Genomic DNA, 12457 nt, shown 5'->3' with positions numbered 1-12457 from the left:
ACATCTTCCAAATAGCTGTAGTCATGTGCAGATGGGGAAGACAGGATCCATATTTAACCCTGCCATGGTTAAATAAGAAATAAAAGAAAACTGACAGCGAAGAATTCCTAAAATGATCTGCACAGACTTAAAAATAACAGTAACCTCTTTTCTGAAAAAAGCAGTAACAGAAGTCAGTCAAAGATTATGTAAGTTCACTAGCTGATCCATATTTAAAAGAAAGCCCCACCTAAAGAGGCAAAGCCACAACACTTAATTAGTTTTTGCATCCATATACCTGTAGAGATCAAGGTTTCACATGAAACGCTTCTTTATGAAAGACTAATTGCAGAATTCATCTGTAAGTGAAATGCTGACAGAAGATATTACATAGGAAAGGCAAAAGACTGGGAAAATAATATACCAGAAAGAGGAGATACTAATTTATGAGTTCTGAAAGATCTCAAGAGTTGATGTATCAAAACTGCTAATTGTTGTGTGTATTCTCTCACTTGAAACTGACTATCAAAGTTGTTAGTGTGATACCAGTGTTTTAAGAGATTTCCAGGGAAGATGATGAAGTTACAGATCAGACAGGCTGACATCTGTACTGTGAAAATGGGTAGAAACTGTCTTGAAGAAGAAAATTAGAGGAAACATGGAGAGATGTGTCATGTTGAGGAAGAGTCAATACAGCTTTTATAAAATGAAGGGCTCATTAATCCCTTGGAGTTCTTTGATGTCAAAAAGCATGTAGACACAGCAGATCAGTCTGGTTAGATTTTCAAAAGCATTTGACAAAGTTTCCTTTCAAATGCTCATATTAAAGTTACCACTAAATTTTTAAAATTTTAAAGTTATTAGATCTTTTCTGGTAGCTAAAGTGAAAGTTGGACTCAACCTGGTGCTCCAGCAGGAAAAGAACTGTTAAAGACAGTTGCTTGTGTTGATTTTTGCATTAAGGGTGTGTTTTTTCAGTAAGTGGATTAGAGATAGTAGGTATAGCTCCTGCAACTTTGATCTAGCTCAGGTAGCTAAGCACTCTGGAAGCTGTATGAATTAATGCTGCCCCCAGATTTGTAAAGATCATCGAGGTGTGAGGTATGTAGCTGCTTAGACTTCCAACAACTTTCTCAATCTTAGTGGTAGATTGTTATAATGTGTGTTAAAACAGTAAATTTCAGAGTTGGCAACACAAATGCAGTATTTAAATTGTGATAACACACAGTGTCTCACTGTTTCCATTATTGCCTCTGGCTTTCTACAGTATTGCTTACTTTCATTATCAGTCTCTGCAGAATAGAACTGTCTTTATTTAAGTAATAAATGGATATAGTTTGGTCGTGAAGAGATCTAAGGGAAAACATACATCATTCATTGCAATTTAATATTGCAAATAGCCCAGGTAATGGTTTTTGCCATGTTGAATAAATTATAGTAATTGTAGATCCTGGTTTTTTGAGATAATTGAAATAGTTACTGATTGTGTAGCTGTTAGCCTGTCATAAAAACTGAAAACAAAGCATTCATGGAAAATACAGTGAATAGCTTGGACAGTTTCTTCAGAAATAGTTGTGCTGCTTATTATCAGTTTTTATTTTCCTGTTTTATAACAACATGAAGGTTGTAATTATGCTTCCAAAAACAGAGCTGCAGATGATAACCTTAGCTTGCTTATGCTGGGCCTTTTCAGTTCACAAAACAAATGTCTAATTTTGGGTACTCAAGGCTCCAGTGCCAAATGTTGTAAAGTATAAGCTGCTTTGCATTGATTGAAAAGCTCTGATAATGACAATTTAATGCTTCTGTGGAGTCAAGATTTCTGCATTTCTTTTTGAGAGCATGGATGGTGAAGCTTTTTGTATCCTCTCACTAATCCCATTATGTCTAATGGCTGACTCACAGAATTCATAAGAGCATAAAAAAATACGGCTACTCAGGAAGAGGAGTACATGTAGCTTTCTGTCCTGTTTTAATGTAGTCCAATGAAATGTTTATGGAAGAGGATAAAAATAGGTCAGATGTATAGCAACTTCTCATATGTATTACATATTTCCAATAGGAGTTCTCTTTCTCAATAAATTTTAAATTTGGTGTTTGTCTTTTTGATTCCATCTGTGTGAAAAAAAATTGTGGCTGTTAGAGCTGCTACTGATGGATCTCATTTCAGAAATAACCTATTAACTACCTATTAATTTTTTCACACAGATGATGGATTTTTTCTGCTTATACAGATAGAGGATATTTTCATTTCATATACATGTCCTTACTTATTGTCCACTTTTCACATGGTTTTTCATTCTATCAGCTTTAGTTTTAAAATTATGAAAATAATTTTGCTACAAAACCCAGATTATCAGGAAAGTGAAAAGCAGTGGCTATTTGATTTAAAAAGAGTTTATGGTCCTTGGGTACATAGTTTGGAAGAGAGCTGCTGATTATTATATTTACTCTGTCTTCAGCCTAGGCTTTCTCATATACTTGACTCATGAGGAATTAAGAACAAATAGTTCTCTTTAATGGAGGACTTGTGGACTGTTTGTTCCTTTGGTAGATTTTCTTAAACTGGGGGGAATTAATTCATTTTGGGATGCTGCAGAATTAAGAACATATTATGTCCTATTTTTTCTCAGGCCTACAAGAATTAGTTTTGGTAAGTGGATTTCATATCTTATATCTTTTGATCCTGCAAAGTATTATGGCATAATCTTGTCTTGCTTTTTCTGAAGAAAAAAAAACATTTTCCATGTATGTATTTTCTAGAATATAAAACATTTCAAAAAGAGCTGAGAGAGGAAAGGTAGGCTGAAAAAGTTAAACCATGAGTCTGTTCTTATTTTTTTCCCACTTAAATGGATAAACTGCCACTGTCAGGTACAGCATTACATTTTTATCATAATATGCCAGTGAATTCAGTAATAATAGCGGAAATTTCATCTGCTTTTTTTTTTTGTTTGGTTTTTTTTTTTTTTTTTGGAAGAAGGCAGTGGTTTAAAGTCTAAAGAGAAACATAATACTTGATTATATCATAAGTTATTCTTGAGGGAAGGTGATCCTTCCCCTCTACTCAGTGCTGCTGAGGCCACACCTGCAGTGCTGTGTCCTGTCCTGGGTTCCCCAGCACCAGGGAGGCATGGATGTGCTGAAGAGTCAAACAGAGGGCTACTAAGGTGGAGATGGAGCATTTCCTACACAGAAAGGCTGGGAGAGCTGGGACTGTTTAGTCTGGAGAAAAGAAGGCTGAGGGGGATCTTATCAATGTGTATGAATGCCTGAGGAGAGGATGCAAAGAGGCCAGAGAGAGGCTACTTCCATAAGTACCCAGTGACAGGAGAAAAGGCATGAAATGTAAACCAGGAGGCTCTGTCAGAACATCAGGAACACTTTTTGACTCTGAGGGTGGCTGAACATTGGAACAGGTTGCCCAGAGAAATTGTGGAGTCTCCAGCTTTGGAGATACTCAAAAGCCATCTGGACATGGCCCTAGGCAGCCAGCCATGGTAAGTGGCCCTGCATGAGCAAGGGGGTTTGGACCAGATGACCTCCTGAGGTCCCTTCTCTGTGCTTCTCTGCTAAATTTATTTTCTTGTACAGTTGAAGAAATATTTTCTAACTTAGACAATACGTTTGCTAAAAACCTTACTGCTTTGAAGGAAATTTGGTTTGATGCAATGAATCCTCTGTGTGTAGAGAAGTATCAGTTAGCAGATTGATTTTCTTACCTTGGTACTTTGGACTGTATTTGGATGGGAGAAAGATCACCTTTTGTTTATAGAGCTTTCTGTGCAAAACCACACCTGATTTTTATCTCTAAAGATGTTACTATTGATTGTTGACTTGAGCCAGAAAGTTCATTTCTTTTGACTGGAGATGTCATCTTCACTATAATTCTTTTTTACATAGGGTCATTTAGGTTGGAAGGCACCTCTGGAGATCATCTAACCCCAACCCCTTGCCCAAAGCAGGATCAGACAGAGCAGGTTGCCCAGGACTGTGTATAGTTGGCTGTTTAGTATCACCAAGGGTGGAGACTCCACAGTCAGTCTGGGAAACCTCTTCCAGTGTTTGACCACCTAAGATTCCCCCTGAGCCTTCTCTGCTCCAGGCTGGCCAGTCCCAGCCTGTCCTCATATAAAAGATGCTCCAGTTCCTTAAATCTCTGTGGCTTTGTGCTGGACAGTAGTCCATATATTTCTTGTACTGAAAAACCCCAAACTGGGATAAATGCTCCAGCTGTGGCCTCACAAGAAAGAGATGGGAAAAACTCAGCATGAGTTTACAAAAGGGAAATCAGGCTTAGCCAATGTGTGTAGCCTTCTACAATGTGGTGACAGTCTTGGCAGAGCAGAGGAAAGCTGTGGATATTTTTTTCTTCGTACAAGTTGACTTCTCTTGTTTATGGTGGTCCTGTTAGAAGTTGGATGTTTCAGATTTCTTTCAGTGTGGTGTCCACACTGTAGGAACAGTTAGAACACAATTCATTTGAGTTGTGAGATTTGCAATCTGATTATATAGCAATTTCCTTTCTTATTTGCTATAACACCATTCTTCTCCAGGAGAAAATGAAAGGCAGCACATATAGTTTAAAACAACCCCTTATGCAGCTGCAGAGCAAGCTGACCATGGCAGTTGTCACTGAAAGGACTAAGAACTGTTCATCTGCTTGTTCAGTGCCACAGCAAAGATGCCTTCTGGTGCATTGACGTTGAATGCTGAACTGCTTGGGTACAATTTTTACAGACATCCTCTTAGAGCTGACCATGTGTTGTTAGGTCCTGGTACCTATAATGGTTCTTGAGGGCAAAGAGTTTATAAGGAGGCCCTACCAGAGTTCCTTTCCTTGCTGTTACTGTGTGGGGCAATGGTAGCAGCTTCTGATCTTCACTGTGTAACACATCTTTTGAAGTGGTGCAGATGCTATTAGCAGTTTGGGATGCCTTGTGTTTGGTTTCCTATTTTTGTGAAGTGTTGTTTGATAATGGTGCTATTTGTACCATCCTGGGCTTAATGAAATGTCTGGAAAATGCAAATTACATGTTTATTACTGCTGTTAAGAGTCCCAGTTTGGCTTCTGAATACTAAAGATTCATAAATTTATTAGAAATTGTGTAGTTTGTGATTTCAGAAATATATCTAATATGCAGAGGTTTGGATGAAAGTAGAATGTGAGTGCCATTTTAATGAACATTTGATTTATACCTACTGTAAGTATGGTTTCAGGTTTGCTGTTGGAATGTAGGTCTAGCAGTATTGGCAACACATTTACAGATGTTGAAATTTGAATATGTGATGTGCTTTTCTTGCTAAAAATAATGTTCATCCTTGGTGTTGCAATTGTGTCAGTGAAGGTGTTTTCTCTCACTGAGTTTCATCAGCCAGACACAGATTTTTCCATTTTAAAATACAGCTGATGTCTCCTTGTGTGCTACCAACCAGTTCCACACTGGAGGATTGGATAAATCCTGGGGGTTTTGAAAGTCTTCTTTCCCAAGGCCTGTGTTAAATGTGATATTTAAAATATTTACGGTTGAGTTCAGTTACATATTTTCCACAAGTTGAGGGCATAAACAGAATGTTTTATCTTCTAGCAGAAGACCTGTTTGTGTGAGCCTAGTAGAAACAGATCTTGTTCAAATTCAGCTGAAATTAATGAAATGGTTTCTAATACATTCATGTGTACATATATTCAAATACATACATGTGAGCACTTGGATTGATCTACATGGTGTTAGTTCATAGCACTTAACTCTTTTGTAAAACAATAAATCAGACAACAAACTTTGAAACATAAAAAAACTATCCTAAAGGCTACTCTAGACATTTATATGTATAATTTTAAGTAACCATCTTAATGAGAGTTATGTTTTGCTGAGAAGGAGGATAGATTTTTTTTCAGTATATGACTTTTTCATTGTGAGGACAGCATCATGTAAGGGATGAACTGTTAACAATGCAGTTCCATCTGTTTGAAGCAACAATTGTGATTTCTCACCATCATCACTGGCCTTTTAAAGTAGGAACAATGTAAATAATAATGATAATAACAACAACAGCTACTACTACTTAATTTTTAAAACATCTTTCTTGACATTCATCCATTTGTTAGAATAACTAGGTAAAATGCTTGTGTGATTTAACCAATAGAGTTTGAAGAATACAACAAATAGATCAAACTATTAACCTGGCCTCTGCAAAAATGTGATGACTTCAAGGCTATAAAGCATACCATTCTGCATTTCCCATTTTCCACTGACCAACAAAAAAAGTAGAATAGTCCAGTCTGAAATGAGCACCTGAGAAGTTCTCTGGTTATGCTGAGGTTAGGGTGTGGTGGTGGGGTGGGAATTGAAAGGAGAGTTGAAGCAATTTCAGTATTATGTCTTTTAAGTTCTATATTTAAAATAAAATTTTGGATATTTTTAATCTTTGCTTCCAGAAAAAAAAGCAACATAGGTTGGAAATGTGAATCAGTATTGTAAGAGGCTTGCTAGAAAATATAGCTTACTAAACTTCATGTAGCATGTGTTCTTTTCTTGAATATGCATGGCCAATTTGCAATACATTTTTAATGATCAGGTGGCAACTGGTTGTTCCCTGTTACATTTGTTTCCATTTCTCTTTCCAGATTTGTCACTGATTATATTCTAGAAGTTAGATGTGGTTAGAAAATACCTGCTTATTGATTGCCTTGTTCAGTATAGACTAGTTCAGTGTAGAGCAGATACTACCTGGTCTTTCTCCTGAATTTCCACAACTAATTTTACTTGAGATTTCCATTTCTTACTCTGCTGCAGACATAGTGGTTTTCACACTGAAGCTCCTCCTTACTCATCATTTTCTATTTCATTTTTATATTGGTCACACATATACATACCAGTATATTTGGATTAATTTTCTGTTTAAATATAGGCATTTATACATAGTTGTTCCATATGCTGTGTCTGCCAAAAGTCTTTCAGTCTCTGTGAATGTCTACATGACTGTTTTCATGAGGTTAAAACTTTGGCTTGAACACTAGAGAGAATTCATATGTTCAAACACTCCATAAGAGTAATTTAACAAATAGCTGAATCCATACTAAAAGATGACTGTGTGGTGAAGAGCAATGTAAGAATAAAATTATAATGAACTAATAGTATTAATTTATTAATCAAGCACAACTAGAAGGTGATACCTACTCATGCACACAGCATAGTGCTCCATTATTTTCTTAGGGAAGGAGATTTGAAAATTGAGGTGTTCCATAATAGTGAGTGAATGGTAGTGGCAGTCAACCCCTGAATTATTGCTAGCTCAGCCAGTTTTGCTCTGCAGTGCTGTTAATCTTAAATACAGATAATGAAAGTAACTGTTACTGGTCTTGATAATATAAAAGGGGATATAAGAATAATTTCTGCCACATGAAATGCATTGCCATTTTTCTTCAGAAGTTGCAAAGAGGGTATTCCTTTTGATCTGAGGGTATTTAGCAGCTTTCCATACTGGAACTGTGAAATATGAAATTGGCATGTTATTATGAATTCTTCAGGGTTAGCCTGACCATGATGAAAGAGCACTAATACAGTGATTAGTTTCTTTTCCTTTCATCTACAGAACCAGTAAAACTTTCTCTTTTGTCAATACAGAAAGTAAACAAAAAAGCAGTAATGTAAGCATTTTTATTCATCTTAGAATTCTCTTATTTCTGAAAATCAGTGCAGCATCTCAGAGTAAGTTTTCTAATCAGCTGAGACTTGTTCTCCACTGCTTCTAAATTACCTGATGTTAATCTAGGGCGTATGAAGGAAGCAGAGCAGGTAGATATGTTCTGTGTTTGGAATAGGACCTAACTGAGATGGCTTAGAAATTATGTTATTAAACACATGGGGTCAGAAAAACAGAGTAGGGCAGTTGTAATATTTCTTACAATTCCTTCAAAACAAATACCTTGAACAGACAGCACAGTTGTTATCTTTCTTTAGATAGATGAACTCCAGTCAAAAGAGTGCTCAGGTGAAAGGACTCATATTGATAGGGAATCCCTCTCTAGTCCTTAGTATTGTGTATTAGCATCCCAGAAAAGCCCAAGAGTCATATGTGCTCATCATTTCATTTTTCAAGGTGATTTTCAATTCAGGAAAACCTGCTTTACAGCTTTCTTTCAGCTAGTTAGCAAAATAACAGCTATTGGAAGTATACAGCTGACATCAGCTGTGTTTTGGTTCTCTCCATTTAAATTCATTGCAGAAACAAATTTATTATGTGACATACATATTGAAACAGGTAAATCCTTGCCTGTCAAGCAAATTTACAGTGATCTTATTTCAATTTGTGAATTCTGTTTTAGAGACTGAATAGTAATGAAACACAGAGAAATGGGGCTTTCTCCTTGACTGATTAGGAATAGTCAGTTTGCAGTGCTCCCTATGTGGGTGAAATATAGTATTCTCTTACTTGAATTGTCTTCAATTTGTTACACTTACATAGTAATCAGCATAATTCTATTTATAGGTAGTTTTTGGTTGAGTGAAAATTGATATTTATATTCAAAGAACAATCCAGTTTAAACTGTGGTAAGCTAAAGTTTTTCATTTGCAGCTTAGCAACCTGATCAAGTTATTTTTACTTCATATATTATAATTTACATTTATTTAAAGCAACGCCGACAGTGGACATAATATAAATCAGCCTAAGTAGACACTTTAAATAGAGATTAATTGGGATGTGAGGATTAGATTAAATTATCCAGTATGATGACCTCCACATACTCTAACGTTGCTTTTTCAAATGCTGTTTGTGTATAACATGAAGCAAAAAATTAGAGGTTGCATCATTTTCTTTATTGGTTCAAACTGAAATAATAGAAATAGAACTAGAATTATTTTTGAATGCTTTGTCATTTGTTTAAACCAGATTTTTGTGCAGCTGACAGTTACAGAAGCCTGTAGAGTAGTTTGTCTGTGCAGGTGTTTTTCCTCCTCACTTGCTTGCATACTTGTCACAATCAAAAATCTGAGACTTGCTTGCCTGCTTCTCAAAATTGATTTATGCCTTACTTGGAGCAATGTTCAGAAAAACAGCCTCAATGTCATTCAGCTGGAGAAGGCTCCTTCTAATATGTGTGAGGGAGTCATGCCTCTTACAGTAATTTTTCTCTGAGGAACAGTGTTAGAGAGGTTTGGGCTTTTTTCCCCTGTAACATTCCTTTTTCCCTGTAACATGCTTTTATGAGGAGTATTGTTCCTCCTCATGAAAGCAAATGGTGGTCTCCTAAGGAAAAGCAAGTTCCACATGAACACCCACATAAGTAAGATGTCAAAACTTTAGACATTGTTTTAGTGGAGAGAAAATTGTTTGCTTGAGCGGAAAGCAGAGACGTCAGTGGGGAAGGTGTGAAGCAAAGTTGTTACTTCTCAGTACATACCCTAGGCTGGAAATTCTGTGAGGTTCCATCTTAGTGCATTCAGCTGGGATTCCCTGAAAGGCTTTTTGTTTAGAAAGATCAGCTAAAGAAATAATTTATTTTTCCTATCCTCCACTACCAGCCTCAAGTGATTTGTTTTCTTCCATAAAGCGTTGTCTCATACATGAGTGCAGGTCTAACCACAAAAGGGAAAATGTAGAGGAAAAAATCTGGAAAAGCAGTGGAATGATGCCTAGGAAAAAAGATGGACTGGGAAATGAGTGGTCATCATCCTGAATGTTGGAGGGAATGAGGAAGAGGAAAATTGCATCCAGGTTATCTCAACCAAGCCACCAAAAGTGAATTGCCTGGTTGTATAATTTCCAGTTGCTTTGGTAGGCAGTGAACTATGGAGTAGACATTTTGCTTCAGTATTCACAGATCCCAGCCCAAAAGCATTGCAATTTTTATGCCTTCATTCTACGTCTAGGGCACTTTGCTACCTCATTATGACCAGGAAAAGGAGAGTATTCATTATGTTAACAATAAGTATTAGTTAATCAATTTGAGTTCATTTTTAAGCATCATTTACAAATCAAAAAATTTAAGTAAAAATTTAATTTTACTGACATTCTGTATATTTCAATTTATTTTCTCTATAGATGATTCACACCATCAGGACTCTGGTTGAAAATACAGATAGCTTATATGAGAAGATTGTGCAGTGTCAGAAAGCAGGTAAGTACAAGCTGCTTTTAAAAATATTATACAGAACTTGCTGTAATTTTTTTATTTTCCAAAACTTATAATCAATATTCAACTATAGCAAAAAACCTCCCACACCAAGCAAAACCCAACAACCAAACAACAAAAAACCAAAAATACAAACAAAGATTACTGTAATTTAGGCACATCCAGTAAGAGTGAAAAGACATTTCAAATCATAGAAAGCAAAGATTCATAGAATTACATCTTGAATTTGGAAATTACAAGTATTTTATACATGGACAGTAGCTTGTTATTATAGTAATTTCCACAAATGAAAACACCAAGGTTACAGGAAGCAAAGAGAATGATCTTCCTTCACACTGAAATTTTTTAACCATTTGCTCCTCTTTCTCTTTGTGAGAACTTTTCTTCTTTTGATGTGGCAGCCCTGTGTCTTCAAGAGCCTTGGTGAAACTGGAATTGTCAGGAGAACATTGCCTTCTGATAGTTGTGTAGCAGTAATTCAGATGTTTGATTCCTGTATTTCTTTAGATCTGTTGGGTGGATGCCCTCTGGTTCTGTGTTGTTCCCACAAGTTCTCTGAAAAGTTTCCTGGGTCTGATATATATTTGAAATAGATGGTATAAGTACTTCTTGACCCCTTCACAAACTGACCCTTTTTTATCATGATATTTTGTAACAGTTTTGTCATTTGGGCACAACTGAGTTTTGAAGGTTTCCTGCTTGTTTTGATACCGTGTCTGACCTTGCTGTTTAAACATGCTTGTTTTCTTTTGAACTTTTAACTGTTTTATAAATAATGTTACAAATTTGCTCAAAGTGATGCATCACATGTTGCATCAGAAACAGGAATGCTGCCAAAGACTCAGCCAAAGTATTTACAGAAATGTTTTGCATGACTTAATTGGAACGAAAGCTTTTTATATACAAATACATTTTTATCTGCCTGATATTTAGCATCCTGTAGCTCCCATTATCTTCCATGATTTTGTTCCATTCTTTGATCTGCTTCTCTGCTCTCCTACAAATTCCAGTCCCTTTTTTTTTGTTGCTTTTTCCCAAAAAGAAAAAATAATGCTCTTACACCCTCAGCCTTCCTTTACAAATTCCCTCCTATTAACAGTGGCTTTCAGATCAGCAGCAAGGAAGGCTTACCCACTTGGAATTTATAGATCTCCCCTTGATTCACAACATATGCTCCTCAGACACTGAACTTCAGTTAAACCATAGGACTGTCAAAATACCTGAAAATTATAAGTTGCCCTATTTACTTGAAGTTGTCAAACATAAATACCATGAGTGACGAAATATTACTTCACATGTCTTATTGATAGATGCAGAGATTTATCTAAAATACTGTGGTGGTTTTGACTGGGATAGTTATTTTTCTTCCTAGTAGCAGGTATGGGACTGTGTTACAGAGTGCTTTAAAATGGGGCTGATAATGCAGAGATGTTTTTTGTTGCTGCTGAGAGTGCTTACATAGGATGATGTTTTGCTTTCCTTGTGTTCGTGGCTTTTGCTTTTCCCATTAAAGTGTCTTTATCTCAACCCACAAGTTTTCTCACTTTTCTGATTCTCTCCCCCATCCCAGCCAGCAGGAGTAAGCAAATGTGCAGCACTTGGTTTCTGGCTGGGGTTAAACCACAGCAGTACCAAACACAAAATGTATTGTGCTATTGTAAGGATGTTGTTGTCTGGTAGACGTGTGTGTTTGCTTCTTAAATCATCTCCCACATATGTGGTGATAGTGTGCTTAAATTTTTTAGTGTCACCAGTGTCTTAAGCAGTTTATATCCTTGGCTAGAGACAAGGCAAAAGCTAGTTGCCCAGATTTTTTTTATTTTAGAATTGTTGCCCTTCAGAAAAGATTGCTTTCTACTAGCTTATGTGGATTCCTGTAAACTTCCATATATCTGACTTTATTGAGTCTTACTGCCTTATTTTACATGAGGGACAGTTTGGTCCAGGAATCCTTTGCTAAGATGCTAAGGACTTAAAGCCTGTGCTAAATAGTGGAGATTTTGATCTCCTTCGAATGAGAACCCTCCAGTGTGGTAACATAAGCCTAAGTATGGATTATGTAATAGATCCTGCTATTTAGGGCAGCTTTAGCCCTGCAGGGTCAAGGCATTTTTTTAAGATGAATGAGCTGAACTGAATTACCTTTTAGTATCAATGGGTTTGGAAGATTATCTAATTGATCTCATGATCTCAGTAGATGCTACTTGAATTATGAGTAAAAGGTTATACATTTTCCCATGGAGTTTCTGTATAAGGAGAAAACAAAATCATGCCTTTGTCTGGCCTTTTTTCTTCTAGGGCTCAAATAGTGAAAAAGCTGCTAAAATAAGAAGTAGACAAGCT

General features: G+C 36.4%; 1 protein-coding gene across 1 annotated transcript in view; it reads left to right on the top strand.

Annotated features, from left to right (window-relative positions):
* Positions 1-12457, top strand: part of PLCL2 (phospholipase C like 2) — a 98469-nt gene that overhangs the window by 64489 nt on the left and 21523 nt on the right. The window contains exon 4 of the mRNA XM_005421717.3: positions 10024-10099. Coding sequence (XP_005421774.1) covers positions 10024-10099 — 76 coding nt within the window. The remainder of the gene's footprint in view (positions 1-10023; positions 10100-12457) is intronic.

Source organism: Geospiza fortis, unplaced genomic scaffold (genome assembly GCF_000277835.1).
Source record: "Geospiza fortis unplaced genomic scaffold, GeoFor_1.0 scaffold95, whole genome shotgun sequence".
Classification (NCBI taxonomy): Eukaryota; Metazoa; Chordata; class Aves; order Passeriformes; family Thraupidae; genus Geospiza; species Geospiza fortis.
This window is presented reverse-complemented; position numbering and strand designations above follow the sequence as displayed.